The 20511-nt window shown below is 39.0% G+C and overlaps 2 protein-coding genes across 2 annotated transcripts in view; both read left to right on the top strand.

Moving 5' to 3' along the window:
- The first annotated feature begins 1640 nt into the window (after positions 1-1640).
- Positions 1641-13374, top strand: uhrf1 (ubiquitin-like with PHD and ring finger domains 1). Its single transcript, XM_056379560.1, has 17 exons — positions 1641-1780; positions 3673-3835; positions 4225-4491; positions 5988-6142; positions 6452-6667; positions 7128-7243; positions 7453-7639; positions 8068-8191; positions 8449-8556; positions 8736-8840; positions 9114-9220; positions 9314-9476; positions 9752-9889; positions 10139-10247; positions 10487-10635; positions 10921-11019; positions 11514-13374. Exons 2-17 carry the CDS (start codon positions 3683-3685, stop codon positions 11658-11660), a joined length of 2343 nt encoding a protein of 780 aa, XP_056235535.1. The 5' UTR covers positions 1641-1780; positions 3673-3682; the 3' UTR covers positions 11661-13374.
- Positions 13375-13844: 470 nt separating this feature from the next.
- Positions 13845-20511, top strand: part of kdm4b (lysine (K)-specific demethylase 4B) — a 43837-nt gene continuing 37170 nt past the window's right edge. The window contains exons 1-5 of the mRNA XM_056378724.1: positions 13845-13960; positions 18209-18649; positions 19013-19188; positions 19760-19874; positions 20286-20479. Coding sequence (XP_056234699.1) covers positions 18236-18649; positions 19013-19188; positions 19760-19874; positions 20286-20479 — 899 coding nt within the window. The 5' untranslated portion in view covers positions 13845-13960; positions 18209-18235. The remainder of the gene's footprint in view (positions 13961-18208; positions 18650-19012; positions 19189-19759; positions 19875-20285; positions 20480-20511) is intronic.

Genomic DNA, 20511 nt, shown 5'->3' with positions numbered 1-20511 from the left:
AACACTGCTCTAACAAAATGGTGGATATTAACAATGTTAATTAAGTTGCTATGGAACTCCTTCAGTAGTGGTTGCTATAGCAACAGAATGTTCAACTGAAACCAAGTGCTGGTGGCAGAACAGTGGGACTGGAAAAAGGTTTCTGAATTATTAAGAAGAGCAGATTTGATTACTGAAAGTCCATGGTTGTCTTGGGGTAACAGAAGTCTTGTTGGACGGCTTGTCATCATCGGGCTCCTCTAGAGACTGAAGTGGCTGTGAAAATGATAAGAAAGGCTGCTTCCACTTGATGGTTAATGTTGTATAGGGAAGCTCCCGGGAATGAATGAGTGATACTGTACATATGAAAAGCAGAGCAATAAACATTTAATATGAAGACAACACCTCTAAAGAATAAATAATTCACTTACCATTGTAATGTTCAGTCAACTTGAAAGCATCTGCTGCATTTTGTCAAGAATGCTACCGACTTTTATCTAGAACTGAAAAGAAAACGAAAAAAAAAAGTTGTCTTCCTGCTCTATTGGGATAAAGTGTAGTTAGATAGTTGGATAAAGCTGTTATGATTCTTCCAAATGAGAGCCTAGAGGGGAAGAAAAATTACATTCAGGGCACCTGTAGACTTTAGAACAGTTTACCTGAAGATATTACTTTCATTTAACACTGCAACTTCTCTCAAGGGCCACCAAAATATTATTTTTGCAATAATAATTCCTTTATTCACTTTACTCACATTCTTCGTTTTTGCTTATTTGATTTATTTGAGATTTAATTTTCATGTGGTATTTTGCTGCTTCTACTAAATTTTTGTGTATGCCAAGTGGTATCAGTACTTTTTGAGTTGTAAATATGAAAACCTTCTTAAGACGTGCAATAGAAATAAAGTTTATATATTTGACAACTTGTTAACTTGACAGTTCTGTTATAGAGATTGGTTTTAGGATGTGATTTATGTTTGTCAGGTGAAAAAGGTGTATCCACCAGGTTGGGGAAATCAGAATGACAATCCTGGATAGAACAACAGTGACCATCAGTGGTCAACAAGGAGACCAGTTATATATAGTTTAGGAAAGTGACAGAAGCAATGTTTTGTATAGTGATATAGCACTTTTACAAACAAATGATCAGTCTCTGCCATGTACCCAAATACAGATCCTCCTCTCTCACATACTTATTTTCAATGCTCTAGTAAGAATTGAGTGGGCCTCATTGGCTTTCAGCTCCCGCCAAACTGAGGGGCAGCTAATTGTATATCATTAATTAAACAGTGCTACTTAAATCGGTCGGGGGGGTGGGGGTGGACTCCACATCAAAGTTTCACATATTTAGACGATTAGTTTGAGTTAGGATAGTTATTGTGAAACCAAATAACAGAGCCAGACATGATAAACAGCTCTACCAGTGAGGTTGTTTACCAGAACCACCATCTGTCTCTTCGATGCAGGTTTACATGGCGATGTATAATCTCGCGATAAATGTCTGGAGGCGAGCTGCACCCACGAGAATGTCGTTTCGCGCGCTGAGGCTAAGCTCCAGTCGCATTTCAGATTGACAGCTCTACTATCCAATGAACTGGATCTACTTAGAGAAAAGCAGCCAATCGGGAATATGCATTTTTACAGCAGGCGGGATATCAAAGTCTTGAAGAATAACTCATTCATCAGTCTCTTACAAGGCATAGAGTTGGTCGTGTAAACCATTGCAACGAAGTTATTTAGGGAAAACGTGCGCGTTATTCCTTAAACGTCAATTTCTTATTTTCACTTGGACGAGCAAACAGGTAAAGCAGTTTTTCCTCATATTTTAAGAACTTTTAAAATCGCACTCATTGATATCTTTACCCAGTGGCTAGCTTACTAAGGTTAGCTAACTTGACAAAGTCCTACCTCGTTTCTGTTTGGTTTACTACATCAAGTTCCCTAGCCAGCCAAATGTAAAATGCAAAAGGGAAAAAAAGTATTGACCGGGACAGTTTTCGTGCTAATGAATGTACTCTGATTTCTTATCGTTAACGTATCATTTGAAAGCTGTGTAACAATAAGTTGTAACGTGGTTTGCATAGATATGGGTGGGCGATGAACTTGACTACAACGAGCTGTTGTACTGTGTTGTTTATCTGTGGTAAACCTTCATTATGTACAACACTTTGTGAAATTTCAACTACCTTTGTCACTTCAGTGTTTACTATTACGCAAAACAAATACGCTAACCTTAAACCGATTGCCTATTTCCTTGTTTTTCCGTATTGGCTTGTGATAAATTAGCTTATGTTTTCGTCTATATTTTGAAAAAAAATTAATGGTGTCGGTGAAGTAACGCGTCTTAGGTGAGAGGAAGTCGTTTGTTTTCGATGTTATTACTTCTGTTTTGTTCACTGGTGTTGGTTTATTTCGAGCCAGCAGAGCGAACAGGACCTCAGCTGAGAGCGCAAAAGTAAAAGCCAAGCAGCCGCCGAGCTCGTCGCTTATTATAGGAACAATGCACGGTCTATGCGGGTAAATGATCGTATCCTATCATAATAATCGATTATAAACCATATGTACGGCAATAATTCGGTGTGTTTTATTGTCAGAGCGAAGGCACATTGTTTGCTAGCGCTCCCTCGCGTCCGGATGTGCTTGCTTTTAAAAGAACTGGGAGTGGCCTGCAGCTCAGTTTCCCGCACTGTATTTAAATCAGCTTGTTCCCTCCCTTTCTGATACTCTGCTGAAGTGACAGCCCAGTGCTGACAGCAGCATAATACACTGACCCAAAGAGTGAATACTCATATTTCTGCTACTGAGAAACTACATTTAACTCTTTGTTTGGTTGAAGATAATGTACTAAAAGCCCTAAAAAGAGAAGGGAAAGATTTTATTTGAACGAGTGGACAGCGTCGTGTGAACAAGTAGTCATAGTAGAAGAACATGTTCAATTTAGGGTGGTAATCCCCTAATTATTTGTTTTAAAACTATATGTGGCAAAGGTCACATTACAGTGCACAAACAGCGATTGTATACAAATACGTGTAGATCATTTTGGTTCAAATCTTAAAACCAACAATAATAATTAAATCTATTACAAATCATATAATACATGCAGTAAGTGGAGGAACTAAACAATCTTTTAATTATAGTCTCGTGTTGCTTCTGGCAATAAATGATGAAAATGAATGAAAGTTAATACAGACCACACCTTCAAGTCTTATTAGACATAGCCACAATAAATGATAATGTACTATTCAGTGGGCTTGATAGATGCATAAATTGCATGTTCCAAATTTAAAAAAAAAAAAAAAAAAATGTATCTGCCAAAAAATCTTTTGCAGTGACACAGTTGCACGAATGTAAACAAAAACAAATGACACATTTTGGTTTCTTGTGTTAAGCCTTAAACTACAATGGAAATAAAGCTTTTTGAGTTAATGCCATCCACTGTGATGTACATTTTAGTTTCCCCATAAACTTGACAAAACCAAAGAAAAACCTGCACACTTCTATTCTGAATTATTCTCCATGGTTGTGTGATTTATTTAATTTTGTTGATATGCTTTGTGTACTACTTTGGAGCATTGCATTATAACCATGTCTTCTGGAGTTCAGCTGTTCAGCACTTACTTACTTACAGAATCCAGTAAAATAATTGCAACGATTGGTGTGGCTATAATGGATCATGGCTTGGCTGTTGACACAGGGCAGCTGCAATGTGGATTCAAGTGCGCACAATGGATGGGAAGGAGACCCACCGGGTAGATAACCTCTCCAAACTTACCAAGGTGGATGAGCTGCGTCTCAAAATCTTGGAGATCTTCAAGGTGGAACCAGAGAGGCAGCGGCTGTTCTACCGTGGCAAGCAGGTGAGATAATATGGTTAAAATTTTGTTTTTCTTTGATGCTTTTCAAAGTATAAGCATTTAAGAAGGCAACATTTTTAACATGGTTAATAGAAGTAGTTTTTTTTAGATTTGTCTCAGCTAATGTAAAAATATCAAGGTTATAGTTGTAGCTCAGTCATGAGTGCTGCTTTAACATTTATTTGTGTTTAAAAAAAAAAAAAAAAAAAAAAAAAAAATGGAATGCATAAAATGCAAAACCGGCATTAAATTAAAAGCTTGTATTAAATGGGAATTTAAATTTCCTATCATGAAAAATATCTCCTATGTCATTGTACAGGCACCAGTAGGAAATATTAATTAAATATTAATATTATTAAATATTTAACGATGTAACACGTGTTTTTTTGCAGATGGAGGATGGCCATACTATATTCGACTACAACGTGGGACTAAATGACATAGTGCAGCTGCTTGTTAGGCAGAAGATGCCCCCTGTTGATGTTGTCAAGAGCAAGGACAAAGAAGCCGAGCTCTCTGACTCTGATTCTGGCTGTGGCTCAACCCAGAGCGAGTCTGACAAGAGCTCTACTCACGGTGAAGTAGAGGGTCAAACTGCTAGCACCTCTGCCCAGACCAACAGCTCAGAGCTCATCGATCCGGGGTTTGGATTTTACAAGGTGCGTTTTAAATCTGATATTTGGGATTAAATTGGGTATTGTATATAGTGATTACAAGTTACCTTTGCTTTGTGGGGAAGGGGCTTCCTAGGATGGGAAGAGGTCATGAAGCGTGGTCAAATGACATGTTGACCTAGATGATCAACGGACAGTGTGGGTTCAACCTGCTGCATTTCTTAGCCATGTTTCTGCTGTGATCCAGCATGTCACTGTCAGGGCTCAACAACACTTAAGACATTTCTTATACATGTGGACACTTAAAAAAAAGTTGGTTGTATTGCTGCCTCAAACAAGAGATGTCATCCTATGAATCCTCCAGGTAATTGTTTAGTTCAGGTTGAGTGTCACTGCACATTGATTCATGCTCACAGCCGTGTAGGCTGCTCTGTATTAAACGGGAGGCTATAAATAAATGGGTATACAGCGGGATACAATCGTCGCCCTTCACTATAAGCAGGAAACGTCCGTCATCATGAATACTTGAGCTGCCATTTTTTTCAGAACTGCTCGTCATCTGCTCGACACCTTTCCAATGTAGGTTTTTCTGTCTGACCATCTGTTACTTTCTGAAACCAACAATTTGACCTTCACGCCCACTTCACATCATGATTGGCTGTGTAGAGGTGAAAAAAAGAGCCAGGGTTGTACTTCTCTCCCTAACCTGTTTTTTTTGTTTGTTATGCAACTGTTTGTGACAGTTTTTTGTGTGTACAGTCGAGTGCAACACTGAGCGCCTTCAGGAGTGATTGGGTGAAAATGTGTAACACTCTGCTCGCATTTAAACTTTCACATCTCCCCCTATCTATGTATGAGAGCTGGCTTTGAGTGCGGCTGCTTGGAACAACTATGAACACATTTGATTTATGACATTGTCGCACTAGTTATTTTAAAGCATAACCTGACCCTGTGGTGCATCGCCTAACCAGCTATATTACTGTATCTTGTTATGCTGCAGAATTCGCAGTTACTCAGTGTATGTAACTTACATTACTGTAACATCTCCTTTTTTTTTTTATGCATAACTTTCAGTTCATGTTGTTGAGATTATAGTGTAAAGAAAATGCAGAAGTTTTATGTGCTTGACCACAATGTTTTAAGTATCAAATTTCTGTGGAATCCAGTAGTTTGACACCTCTGCAGACTTGTTTTTGGATGGGTTTTATTATCTATTTTCTATTCCCCACTAGCACGATTGAGATGGCTGTTCATACACTTTGCATGAATGTACCAATGTATTTGATTTGGATAAGGTGGGGGTGTAGTGGCTTGGATGTTTAAGCCTTTCTTCATCCAACATCTTGTAGACATTGTGAAAATATATAATTTTACCCCATGTTCTGACAATCCATATATAAGGACGAAGGTCTGATGAGACCTTCGTCCTTATATATGGAGGTCTGATGAGATGCTAAAAAATTGAAGATTCTCAGAAGGAAATTAAACTTGTTTGGGTTTAAAATGTGTCTGAACTTCTTCTCTTTTTGTGTGTTTTGTAGATCAATGAGCTGGTGGATGCAAGGGACTTGAATATGGGAGCGTGGTTTGAGGCCCAGATTGTGAATGTTACGAAGACGACACAGACGCCTAAAGAGGAGGCTGCAGAGGCACAGCCAGCAGAGGAAGAGATACTGTACCATGTTAAATATGAAGAGTAAGATTCCTTTTTCTGTCACTTCTCTTAATCATGCTCAACATTGAACTAAAATATAACTACATGTGTATGTAGCACCAACGGTTGAAGCTTCAGATTTTCTGTGGTATCTCTTTGCCCCCTATGAAAGGTGCTGTTGTGTTGGTGACTTTGCAAGTGTGTTAATGTTGGTGGGAACATCCATCTGAGTGGTGTAGCTGTTCCCCACCATGCAAACATACTTGGGAGCTCTGTGTAGGAAGCACCTGTGGTGGTATGTGGCTTGTCTCTGAACTGCAAACTGATATGGTGTAACATTTACGGTCACAGCTACCCAGAGAATGGTGTGAATCAGTTGCTGTCCAAGGATGTTCGTCCGCGGGCCCGTACGGTGTACCAGTGGCACCAGCTTGAGCCAGGAATGGTTGTTATGGTCAACTACAACCCAGACGAGCCCAAGGAGCGTGGCTACTGGTATGACGCAGAGATCCAGAAGAAGAGGGAAACGCGTTCTCTGCGAGAAATCTATGCCAAGATTATCCTTGGGTAAGGGCACTGTTGCATGTGTGGTGGAGTTGTAACACTAAGTAGGGTGAATTACTACAAGTCTAATATCTGCTCATCTAGCTGTGGTGGCAAGCGAATATTTATGTCTGTATCTCAAAGTTCGTTTGGATATTTGGCTGCCACAGTAGCAGGTGGGGAGAAGTTGATTTCCTGCTGTGGTGTCAAAGTATATTGTAGAATATATTCTGCGCTGCTAACATTTTAAGAAGTTGGAGTATAAACCACTGTTGTATTATATCTGGATTTGGAACTCACAATATTATCTTCCTTTCCTTTACCTTTCTGCATAGTTATCTATAAGTTTCTAAGTCACTGAGATTCATGTTTTTGCCGTTAGATTTTTTTCAAGTTATTCATACAGTATGTATTGTAAGATGGAGATTATACTACTATATTGCTTCTATGCAGGTTACATTGACTCTTGATTCTTTGTTTGCAGCGATGCTGGTGACTCTCTTAATGACTGCCGGATCGTGTTCCTGACTGAAATCTACAAAATTGAGGAAGCCGGCTCTCTGAGTGAAACCCCACCTGGATCAGAGAGTCCACTAAAAAGTAGGTTTAAGTTTGTTATTTTGTTGTTGTTTAAATTGTAAAGTACAATTTTAAACTGATTAATTTTGACCTGTGAATAATCAGGATTTTGATTTTGACTATGTCAGTGTACTTAATGTTATTTAGATATAAAATCTGCCTTACCCTACCCAGTTGAAAAGTGTTTCATAATGTTGAAATACAATATTATGAAATTCTCTATTTTCCAGGATCAAATGGACCTGAATGCAAGCACTGTAAGGATGATCCCAAAAAAAACTGTCGCTGGTGTAACTGCCACATCTGTGGCATCAAGCAGGATCCTGACAAACAGCTGTTATGTGATGAATGTGACATGGCCTATCACACCTACTGCCTGAACCCACCACTCACCTCTATCCCTGAAGATGAGGACTGGTGAGTAAGAACAGCTGTGTTCACATATCCTAACCTTTACTTGAATATAAAGTTAGGAAATTACTGGTCATATGTTGACGAACGGGCAATCTCGCAATTGATGTGAATCTTGTAGTACTTGTGACCTCTTTCAAATGCATTCAATATTGGCCTGATTATTTTCTTTTTTCCCTAAAGCCAAGAACAGTTTTCAGCTATTTATATACTATATAATATCCACTATTCTGAGATCTTAAAAGCTTGAAAGCCTCAGTCACAGCTATTTTCAGGCATTAAATGTCATGGCTGAATCAAAGCATTAAACTTAACTGTTAACAGGCCAACCACTGGGTTTCACACCATTTATGACATGTCATGTTTTTGATCATTATTTGTGTTAATATGTTATACTTGACTTGACCTATACTCTACATATCATGCTGTTACAGGTATTGCCCAGGTTGCCGTAATGATGCCAGTGAGGTTGTGTTGGCTGGAGAGAAGCTGAAAAAGAGCAAGAAGAAAGCAAAGATGGCTTCCGCCAGCTCCTCCAGCCAGAGGGACTGGGGCAAGGTGAGAGCTGTGATGGTGTTGCCAGACAGCAAATCTTATTTGGATGTACAAAAAAATTATGACATTTACATATTTTAATTGGTTATTTCGACTGATGGAACTGATGGACACTGGTAGGAGCACCTAGAGTATGCTCTAAGAAATGGGCTCACCGTTTACATTTTCAGAGCCATTGGAAAAACTAGTTACCACATAATACATGGTGTTAAACGCTTAAGTCTTTACATACATAAAATGTACGACTCCTCTCTCTCCAGGGAATGGCCTGTGTTGGTCGAACCAAGCAGTGCACTATTGTCCCATCCAATCACTACGGCCCAATTCCTGGTGTCCCTGTCGGCTCCTTGTGGAAGTTCAGAGTACAGGTCAGTCCAAGCAACTTGAGAATTACACTAATGCTGTTGAAGAAACATTTGCAACGAAGTGCATAAAAATTCTTGAGTTCTTGTGTTCAAGTTAAGGTTAATTTTAATGTTGACAAACTGAATAACACTAAATTTGTTCCAGTGGCCGGCAATGATGTTCAGCTTTTGGCTTTTTCTAGGTCAGTGAGTCTGGAGTCCACAGACCACATGTAGCTGGAATTCATGGCAGGAGCAACGATGGTGCCTACTCTCTGGTCCTGGCTGGAGGTTATGAGGATGATGTGGTATGCTGTTGATTTTTATTTAATCAGTAGTAGTAGTAGTAGTAGTAGTAGTAGTAGTAGTAGTAGTAGTAGTAGTAACATATAAAAGGTAGTGAGGATAACTTTTAATGAGCTTAAAGTTGCTGCTTAATGTCAGTTTTGATGGGAATCTCAAGTGTCAAGAGTAGGTCTAATTTTGATACAAAACCCAGAGATTTTTTTCTAACCGCTTACATCCTGTTGACAAACCGTCTTTGTAGGCTTATTTTGTCTGTTTGTGACGTCTCATTGCAGGATGATGGTAATGAGTTCACTTACACTGGCTCTGGCGGACGAGATCTGTCTGGAAATAAGAGGACTGCTGAGCAGTCATGTGATCAGACACTTACCCACATGAACCGGTATGATGCTAAAGCATAACTGCCATAAATCAACAGGATTTCAGAGTTTTTTTTATTTTTTGTATTTAAATTATTTGCTGTGGTCCTTTGCAGGGCACTGGCTCTCAACTGCAACGTCCCCGTCAATGAGAAAAATGGAGCTGAGTCCAAGAACTGGAAGGAAGGCAAACCAGTTAGAGTTGTGCGCAGCTGCAAGGGTCGCAAGCACAGTAAATATTGCCCTGAGGAAGGAAACCGATATGATGGGATATACAAGGTATGAAGAACACTGGACAGATTTCTGTATGCATTTTTAGGGAGGGCAGATGTCAAACTGGCACATTTTAAAACATGATTATGTCAATTATTGAACTATTAAACATGGCATGTGAAGGTTAATTCATTACATTGATAAACTGATTCAGCCTCACCAGACCTGAATTACTAGTAAGTCAACAATTACCTATAGTTTGAGTAACGCGTTTATTAATAATCTTGTAAACTCCAGGATTCATTTGTAGTTTTACTTTACATGTCTTTGACTTCCTTCAGGTGGCGAAGTACTGGCCTGACAAAGGCAAGTCTGGCTTCTTGGTTTGGCGTTATCTGCTGAAGCGTGATGATGATGAGCCGGCACCGTGGACAAGGGATGGCAAGGAGCGCATCAAGAAGCTCGCTCTCACCATGCAGGTACAGATGATGAGATCATGATATATTACACTGGTTTTTCTGGGTGTCATTCCCTGTTCAATCTGTGCAGAATACTTTTAACACAATTTTGACAATAGTTTTACCATTGATTTGGGAAAAAAAAAAAAATGCAAAGTGTTACATCTAATAGGTGTTAAAATCCATGGTAATCTGTTGACTGTAAACTGCTCATTAGCTCTCTAATGTTCATGTAACTGCAATTAAATTTACTCAATCTCATTGTTTCAGTATCCTGCTGGCTATCAGAAAGAGAAGGAGAACAAAAATGAAGTGGAGGAGGCGGCGGCAGCAGCAACACCCAGCAAGGCAAAGAGGAAGAGAAAATCTCAGGGCAGCGGTAGGTTTTGTGTGTGTATGTGGGTGTTAGTTTTTACTTGGTGTTCTGAAACAGAAGTCCATATAAGACTCCTGCAAATCACACTGGAGCAATGCACTAGGATTTTTGTGGCATACAGAAAATTATATTGCTGGTGGAAGTGGTAGATTGATGTTTTTCCTCTGTAACCTAAACAAAATCTGCCACCCTTTCTCCTACAAACTTCCTAAATTGAAAATGTGTTTCTCACTTTCTGTCAGAATCCTCCAAGACCCCACCAGCCAAGACTCCTAAGAAAATCAAGGTAGAGGTATACAAGCTTTCCCAGGAGCAGAAGGCCCTCATCAAGAATGACAAGCCAAACAAGAAGCTGTGGGACGAAGCCATGGAGTCACTGTCACTTGGACCGGTGAGCATGACTGTGCTTGGTCAAGTCACCGCATGGTTCTTATGTGCTTAAGCTTACATTTGGGGAAAGCTAGGTAAATTAAGCTTGACCTTGCTTATAGTTGACATATTGATTAACAAAAAATGGCTGGTATGAATGGCAAATTTGGTTTGAGGAACAAAACTGTCAGGTGGTGCTTTGTCAGCGCTGGATCATACTCTCAATTAGTTAATAAGGAACTTAACAGGAGCTTCTTGGTGTAAAATTGTAATGCCTTCTTAAATGTTTAATATTTTGTTTCTGCAGAAATTTTTGAACAAGGTTGAAGAAGTTTTCCTCTGCATTTGCTGCCAAGAAGTGGTCTATCAGCCCATCACGACAGAGTGCCAACACAATGTCTGCAAAGTAAGAAACTATTACTATCGCACACTTTTTACATTTACAATAACAAACAATTCATGATACAATAGCAATACATTGCAGTTAAGTAGACGAGATAGATTACAGCCTGTAAATGCATTTACATCTTGAAAATACGGGAAGTTGGGAAAATATTGGAAAGCCTTTCCTTGAAAATGGCCTAATTATATGGACTTAATCACACCTCATTTTAGGGATATTTTTGATGAATGATATACCTTTTTAGAGATGCCTTTTTATTTTATTTTGTTGCAGTAGTGATAGGGTTACAGTTGCTATCTTAAATGTCATGTTAGCTGTAGTAGCTTTTGATCTGATGACGCATCCCCTCCTTACACCACCCTCTGAAACTTATTGTGGAGAATGCAGGAAACCACCAACTAAAGGTCATGTCAAAATGAATCTTAAAACAGTGAAATTTTAATGAAACAAATATAGCAGAGCCCCTAAGAACTGAAAGTTGTTTCTTGTTACTCCAGGAATGTCTTCAGCGGTCCTTCAGAGCAGAGGTTTACACCTGCCCGGCCTGCAGACACGATCTGGGCAAAAACTACTCCATGACTGTCAACAAATCTCTGCAAGACATTCTAAATCAGTTTTTCCCGGGGTACAGCAACGGGCGATGATCATTGGTTCTGCTTACTCAGCCCTCGAGGAAACGTGATGTAAACTGTAAGGGGAATTTTCAGTAGAGGCAATAAAGAATCAGTTTCTCTTAATATATTTTTTATGATTTATAAAACTACAATTTCTGTGGACTTTAATGCTGCCATTTTTCACCTTGGATCTGCCGTGATGTGTAGTTACTGATGAATCGAAAATTCCTTTATTACTGCCTGTGCCAATACCCCGTTAATACCTTAAATTGTGATTTTTTTTTTTTTTTTTTTTTTTTCTTTTAACTCCCAGTGTTTTCATTCTATTCCATTAACTAATGCTAATATCGATGTAAAATTCTTGTTACTTTCAACTAAATCCCTCCATGTTTAGCACTCCTTAAGATAACGTTAAGTCGTAAGTTGATAAGCCGTTTACCCAACTTGTTTGGAGATTCTTTTGTACAAGACTTTTTTTAGAATCTGGATCTACTGTTCGTTTGGCTGTGGCTGGTCATCATTTTGATGCAATCTTCTCAATCTGATCGTGCATTCGGGATGTGAATTGGTTGGCATTCACATCTCACCTGGAAGACAGCAGCTTGATTTGTCATTAAGAAATCAATTGACAAATTTAAAGTGGGGGGAAAAAAACTATCAAGGCAATGTCATCACGACAGATTCTAACTGCAGCACCTTGTGTGCACCTTGTGTAAACCTTGTCTTGGCATGATCAGATGATTGGCATTGTATTAAAATGAATGAACAAAGCCTTTTTTTTTTTTTTTTTTTTTTTTTTTTTTGAAAAGAGATTTTCTGAATCTAAAACTGTTTCATAAAATGTAGATGAGACTTGACATGCAAGCACAAACTTAACCAGTTTGTTTTTCTGCACTTCAGCTGTCTCTGAAGTGTCTTGTTGGCAAACCGTGTCATCAAACTTGGTTGTATTTTCTAGCTTCCCTATATATTTTCATACAATAATTTTATATTTGTATATGAAGTTTCTGAAAGTTGGTTTAACAATTGCCATGAATTTGATAAAATCTTTAAAGCTATTCTGTGGCATTGATTTGGATTTCCCCTTTTTGAAAAGGTTCATTTTTATAAAGTCCAAAGAAACTTAAATACTTAACCAAGAGTGTAATGTAGAACTCCCATCTATCTAGCTCTTTAGATGTTGTCCCAGACACTTAAACCTAATTGAGTCTAGAAACTTTATTTGTATTTTTTTGCTAAAATTAAAATGTGTACTTTTCATCTTTTATAATCCATTACTGCCCTCTGTGGAATGGGGCTGTTCAGTCAGATTTTTGTCTCTGTGGTAACTTGTCTTACCTGACTTCCTTTAAAAAAAAAAAACAAAACAAAAAAAAAACAGGAAATGCTTGCATTAATTTGAAACGTTAAGGAAATTCCACACACTGCTCCTGAAATTTGATATTGAATTAACTAAATTATCTGAATTTGTTATTTACTTCTTTTGTCGCTGAATGTCTTTTCATGAATGATGTTTGGTGTTGAATTTCAACAGCAGTGTGTGACAATATCCATCCACATGCCAGCACTTTGAGTTTTGATGGAGAGACAAAGATTTGCATAGACCAGGAAATGTATATTTTCTAAAATTGTATAATTTTTAGTCCGTTCTAGTTTTGATGTAGTTTTTAGAAATGCTTGCACATGTTTGTTGCAAAAATTTGTCAATACATTTTCAGTGTTATTCAATAAAAAGTGAAAAAGATGTTTTGATATTTTTTTTTGTTATTTGAATGTTAGGTAATGAATGTGGCTTCTTAACTGACATGGATACAATTTTAGTTAGTTTAGTTATTTTTAAGGTAGAAAGTTACTCAAACTAGATAAATACCTGAGTAATGGCGCATGATATTCATGGCTTGGACAAACTTTAAACTCATACAGGGATTATGAGAATACTCGTAAAATGTTCACTTGCGTTAAAGGTACTTTATTCTTCTCATGGTTATCGGAGCAGAACAGCCTTTGAGAGAACCGGCAGTGTGTACGTGCGTGGCGTGCACATCGGTTAAGTATGACCGTCGATGACATGAGTAGAACTAAGCGTCTGTTTTCATTGGTTGATTTATCTGTCTATAACCGAATAAACCAACCATATCACCGGCTTTCTGGCCAAGAATCATAGTAGCCGCGTCATTTAACCAATCGCAAGGAGTAGTTCTTGCGGTGGGCGTGACTCCGACCAGCCTCAGCTAGCTAATGCTAGAAGAAAACCGATCCAGGGAATTTTTACAAAACGAAACCAAATTGATTGAGAGTAAAAGGGAGAAGGCGATACTATTCTGCAGGAGGTAATATTTCCCAAACAAGATTCATTTTTTTTCAATCGCCGAGTCTGTGTTCTTGTTTAATTGTGATGGTGTGTCTGTCGTCGCGGTGTTTTGTTTTTTTTCTAACTGCAGATATGGAAGTAGCCAGCGAGAAGCTAGCCAGCTAGGTTAAGAATACATTTGGACACGGTGTAGCTCTGTTTAAATACAGCCAATGGCTGGTTTTGCGTGTATGTGTAACTTAGGTTGATTGCATTGAACGTTTGTGTGAGTTTTACATTTTGCTCATTTGAAGCGCTTCAGCTACGGTTTTTTGTTCGCTGTCATCTTAGATAAAATGCTAACAGTTGATGTTAGTTGTGCAGAGCTATCGTCGCCCTTAGCAGCAGCAGCAGCCTGCAGTAACTGCTTCCCTGAAATCAAGCAGCGTCGTTTTACTCTGAACAAGCCTGATATAAATTAACTATTAGGATAACGAATGCAGTTTATGAGTATTAACATTTCAGTCCTTATTAGGAGGGAAGCTTCCTGCAGTATTGAAATAAGTTTCAGGCCCAGATAGAGTTAAAGGGTCTGTGTAGGCCCCTTTTTGTTGTGGTTAGACAGCTGGGGGTCATGTGGCCTTCCATTCACTGAATAGGTCAGTCTCGGTTAGAAAGAGGGTCCCTGCGTATAACTGAGTGATATTCTTAAAAGTGAGATAACGTTTCATCTTGGAAAAGTGATTATTAATTGTTGAAGTGAAATTAGTTCTCAATTGTTTGTTGGGTTTGTTTGGAAGACAGGTCTTTCTCGGTTGTGTTGCAGTGGGATTTATGTGCAAGTGTTATAAACTAGAGACCCATAACTCAGAAATACCTAACGCCCTTCTTTTCATTGAGCTTGCTTGGAACCTAACTTTCTTTGCCCTTTTAAGCTCACACCATGTTTCTTGCTTTAGAGGCTGTTTGTGATTGATGCAAATGACTTGTTGAATGACAGTCACCATTTGGTTTGCCTTGTAGTAGAAACTCACAGTAGGAACAAGAGACCTAAAATTCACAGCTGGTGATGTTTTAATGCTGCAAGTGGCTGATGTGTGTGAAGTTTTGAATGAGAAGATGCTTGAAATGCAAACTTGGGGATATGGTTATGTGTATTTTATGTATTTATTTATTAAGAAACTTTATTTGATCCAAACCATGTGTAAGTGTTGCAGTGCAAATACAGTTATGAAATCGGATATCCTTCCTGATATGCCAATCCTACAGCTAGTCTTTTAAATCAATATATTCTTAGTATGTCCATCATGTTGTCAAATGTGATCAAACACTAAATGTTGCACACCTATTGCATTTCAGGACAATCATTGACAAAGTGGTGATAGTTTGTTTGGGTGACACCTGTGTGCTTGACAGTGCCAGTGTTATCTAAGGTAATCTCCAAACAGATAACTTCTTGTCAGCCGTTTGTGTGCAACAAACAGTTACTTTCATGTCACCTGTTTGTTTGGAGAGGGAAAAATTAGAAAAGTAATTGATGCATTGCAATTTTCTATTGAAAGTGTTAAGATTTGATGCACAGACTACCAGTTGAAAATAGATAACTTTATTATTTCTGCTCCATGCACATTTAAGAAAGTCAACATTATGGAGACACTTAAATTCAGCTAACAATATAAGGCTTTTCAATAGATTAATGTAGAATTCCTAATTATTTTGGTAGTTTATTTTCAGATCAAACCTGCTCAAGGCTCCTGTACATGTAGAGCTAGATGATATGGTTGAAGTCATTGTAACTAATATTTTCCCTTTGTTATATGTATGTTAAGATATGGTAAATTAATGAAAAATTACTTGTAAGAGCATGAGACAACTGATGACTGATTTAAAAAGGCTTTGATACGATTTTAATTATAATATTAATTTTAAGTAGAATCCAGAAATACATAAGCAGTGTATTTACATTGATCGGACACATGTTTGTTTTGATCATTTAGAGAGGCTGAGTGAGCCAGATAAGAGCTGTGAGACATAAAAGTTGTGTCATGTGAAAATAAAATATTTTGGTAATAACACTGCTTTTGAAATCACATGAAATGTTTCCCTCTGGAGTCAGAGGACCAACAACTTGTTGAAAACCCTTTAGCATTCATATATATAGCTCAAACCATGTGTTGAGTGAATACACAACTCACATCTCGCGTTGAGTGTAGAGTGCATACCCACCCCCCACCCACATTAACTCTCAATAAATGTCTTTTATTGATGCTTGCATGTTTTTCATTGTTGAGCAGGCTTATATGCTCACCATTAAAGTTACGTAGGGTTCAAATTATACAAGGACCCAGCCTCCCCCTTATGTCAAAGTGGGTGTCAATGTTTACAGCTTTGATTTGTTATGCTTGATGATGCAGCTTGAAAAAGATAATGTCGCTACACATAAACGTGCGTCAATATTATGCGCATGAACCAAATGATTTGTGCTTTCCAGGAACAACTGTGGGGATTGGTCCAGACAATATTATGGAACATCATTTTAAAACAAGAAAATGAATATCTAGTCTCTCAGTCAACCTTTATTACAACTCTCTAATGCATGATGGATTGACATTGACTATTGATTAAATATTGAATTTAAAGTGTTTATTAGCTGGGCATACTGGGCAGTATTGATGCACACCTCTGACCAGGCTGCACGGTGGTGCGGTGGTTAGCGCTGTCGCCTCACAGCAAAAAGGTTCCGGGTTTGGGTCCCGGCTCGGCCGTGGGATCTTTCTGTGTGGAGTTTGCATGTTCTCCCTGTACCAGTGTGGGTTCTCTCCGGGTACTCCAGCTTCCTCCCACAGTCCAAAGACATGCAAATGGAGATTAGGCTAATTGGATACTCTAAATTGACCATAGGTGTGGCTGTGAGTGTGAATGGTTGTCTGTCTCTATGTGTTTGCCCTGCGATGGACTGGCGACCTGTCCAGGGTGACCCCGCCTCTCGCCCGAAAAGATGCTGGGATAGGCTCCAGCCCCCCCGCGACCCTACTATAGGATAAGCGGTAGAAAATGAATGAATGAATCTCTGACCATTAGGGTTCAGTGTTTCACTGGTTGCAATCCTCAAATCAGACGACCACATGTAATTCAACAGGTTTTCTGTTGAGGTGATTGAGTAATTATCACCAGTGGCTGCAACAGTGACTTTGCAATAAACAGATGGCTGATAAAGGATGTGAAAAACGTAGATAAGATGTCTTGGTAAGGTGATGGGCCATCACACATGCTACCAGAAGAGCTTCAGTACACATTGGCAATGACTCTCAAAGTCTCTGGATTCCCTCCGTCTGTATAGTATTTTGGTCTGTGTCAGACCTTCAGCGACGGAGCCTTTGTTAACAGACTGCTACCCGCCTAGCTAACGAGCTGTGCCTTTCGGCTGAGTAATTTTTGTACAATTGTGTTTTGTATTACAAATTGTTTATCTCTCACAAACTGTTGTGTGCCATGGTGTTTTGACCTGTTAGAGAGTAAGTAATTATGTTATAAAGTTATAACCATCAATAAGAAGGATACGCACAGTTAATAGGGGTCTTCTCTCAATACAGTATATGATTTGTATATGAAAATAGTTGTATATGAACAATTCATACCGTACTGTAAAATAAAATCTGCATAAGTTGTCAGTAGTATCAATATTAGGATGGGAGTTGGAAATGTTTTGTAAAGTAATAGCTTTACTGATGAGATAAAGGGAGGGAGTTTTTTGATGAGAGTCAGGGAGAGTGGCAGTTGTGAGTGACACGAGAGAAATAGAACATATTTTATTTGCTGTTTGTCTAAACGCAGTTAAGTGCTACTGCAAAAGCAAACAATAAAACAAATCCTTAGCAGTAGCAAGGAGACCAGTAACTACAGAGTAAAGCATTTATCTCTGCAGCATTTTTTAACTGTTGGCCTTCAATTGCTATGTTATCGGTTTTTGTGGGACTTCTATTTTCTGATTTACTTAATGGAGTTCGCTAGTTCATGTTATCATTTGGGTAAAAAAGGTCAGCTAGAAGCCTGTTAGTGATTTTCTCACACAATATCATTGTCTATTATGACCCACTAAGCCAATTTTTCAATTAAATAAGCACTTTGCGCTCTTTATAAAAATCTAGATTCCTAAACTTTTCTGAGCACTTACATGTTGTCCACCTTGCAACTGTTCCCAATTTGAGTTTGCAAAAACGGTCCTTGCTATGAAAAAGAAGCTGAAATATTCTGAATATGTCCTGATTGCTCATGCTCTTCTCTCCAGGTTCACCTGCAAACCTTAAACGACCAAATGGCTACCGACATGCCCATGGACACGGTGCCGGCTCCTCACTCTGCCCCAGCCTCACCCCCAGACACTGCCCCAACCTCACCTCCTACTCTCAGCTCCAGTTCAACCCAAGACCAGATTCCCTCGCAGGAGCCAGCAATAGCTGAAACACCTCACACAGCGGTGACCTCAGAACACGATGCTGCTCCAGAGATCACCCCAGCTCAGCCTGCAGCCCCAGACATGGCACCAGGAATTGTTCCAGGTTCTGCGCTCCCCCCAGGCCCTGTGCTGCAATCACTGCCACCAGTCAGTGCCAAGAACCCCAGCTGCAAGATCATGACCTTTCGGCCCACCATGGAGGAGTTTAAAGACTTTGCCAAATACATCGTATACATGGAGAGTCAAGGGGCTCACCGCGCTGGCCTGGCAAAGGTGAGGACAACACACTCATACACCCGCACACATATAGTATACTGTATATACTCTCATACATTACACTCACATACTTGGTGCAGCCCTTTACAGTCCTGTGATAGTAAGGTCTAATTGTCTCATTGTCACTTACAAGTTGGATAAAAGCGTCTGCCAAACGAGTAAATGTAAGTCATTAGTTGAATAGATTAATAGCATCCTATTATCTGAGCATTGATTGTTTAAACTCAACGATGGGGTGTTGATAATATTCTTGTACAATGTAAAACATCCACTTTGATGTGGCTGGAAGCCACTGTAAACCTCTCTATATGAATGTCAACTTACTGCATATAAATGCTAAACATTTACTCCCTTCAACAGGTGATTCCTCCGGAGGGCTGGAAGCCGCGGAAATGCTATGACACCATCGAGGACATGGTGATTCCAGCTCCCATCATGCAGGTGGTGACTGGTCAGTCAGGTCTGTTCACCCAATACAACATCCAGAAGAAGTCAATGACTGTGGGAGAGTACCGCAAGCTAGCCAACAGCAAGAAGTAAGTTGGTGCCCAGTCCAGGCGTCTCATTTATAAATGTGGTCGTTATTTAGTGCTTGTAGACTTTGTCACGCATTTGTTTAGAAGAGACTGAAACTGATGATGAAAGACTTCTAAGTTGTTTTTGTCTTCCAAGCAGTAGTCAATATATATATATATATATATTACAAATGCTGATGATACAATTATTTCTCTTTTGTAAACTTTAAAATAATTTTTTAGTAAATTAGAATATAAGCATATTAATTGGGGACCACTAATTAGTTTATCAGTAATAACCCTTACCACTTGCCCAAGCACTGGGGCAAATGGTTTAAGCTTACATCTGGAACAATGTCATTAGTGTCATTGATTTGCATGAAACTCTTCCAGCAAGAACAGTTGTTTGTTTTCTGCTTAAGTTGTAACTGAGTTATGTCAACATTTGTAGTAGCTATAGTGGTAGCTTTTGATCAGTTGAATAACTTGAAGATGTTATTGAAAACTGAGAAATTGCAAACTTGGGGGTGTAGCTGAAAGGCCATCTCTCTGCACACTGCTGACAATCTATCTGATCCTGTTCTGTTTTTAGGTACTGCACACCTCGTCACAAAGACTTTGATGACCTAGAGAGGAAGTACTGGAAAAACTTGACATTTGTGTCACCCATTTATGGTGCGGATGTCAGTGGCTCCATCTATGATGAGGTAAGGTGTGTGTGTGTGTGTGTGGGTGTGTGTTAGTGCTCACTTTCTAACCTTGCTTATTTTGCTTGATACTTTAGGTTAAGGTTATTAATTGCGACTAAATGGTTTGAGGACGAAAAAGGATTTACTATACCTTTGGCATTATATGGGATGCATATTTTACACTGATAAATGGATAATTGTTAATTGTGATACTATGTCCTTAATATAAGCTGCTTTAAATATTGTGCTTTTTATGACTTGTTGCCAGTATCATAAAGGTTTCCACATCCTCAAGGTGTAAATTCAATACCTTGCTGTGTGAATGGGAAATTGCCATTTTTGTTTGACCACAGCACCATCTGGTGTTACAGCCATTGAAAGACTGTTTGAGTACATGGTAATCATAAGAATGCATGTTATTCTGTCCAGGATGTTCAAGAGTGGAACATTGGCCATCTCAACACGCTGCTGGATATGGTGGAGCAGGAGTGTGGCATCGTTATTGAGGGTGTCAACACACCGTATCTATATTTTGGCATGTGGAAGACCACGTTTGCCTGGCACACGGAGGACATGGACCTCTACAGCATCAACTACCTACACTTTGGGCAATCCAAGTCCTGGTCAGTCACTGATTTTTTTGGGTTGTTTTTTT

Source organism: Seriola aureovittata, chromosome 6 (genome assembly GCF_021018895.1).
Source record: "Seriola aureovittata isolate HTS-2021-v1 ecotype China chromosome 6, ASM2101889v1, whole genome shotgun sequence".
NCBI classification, from domain to species: domain Eukaryota; kingdom Metazoa; phylum Chordata; class Actinopteri; order Carangiformes; family Carangidae; genus Seriola; species Seriola aureovittata.
This window is presented reverse-complemented; position numbering and strand designations above follow the sequence as displayed.

Excerpts from the sequence above, each read along its gene's own strand:
- uhrf1 (XM_056379560.1), top strand. The coding sequence starts at position 3,683 with ATGTGGATTCAAGTGCGCACAATGGATGGGAAGGAGACCCACCGGGTA. Across the intron at positions 6,668-7,127 it reads TATGCCAAGATTATCCTTGG|CGATGCTGGTGACTCTCTTA; the intron begins GTAAGGGCACTG and ends CTTTGTTTGCAG. Across the intron at positions 8,557-8,735 it reads TGTGGAAGTTCAGAGTACAG|GTCAGTGAGTCTGGAGTCCA; the intron begins GTCAGTCCAAGC and ends GGCTTTTTCTAG.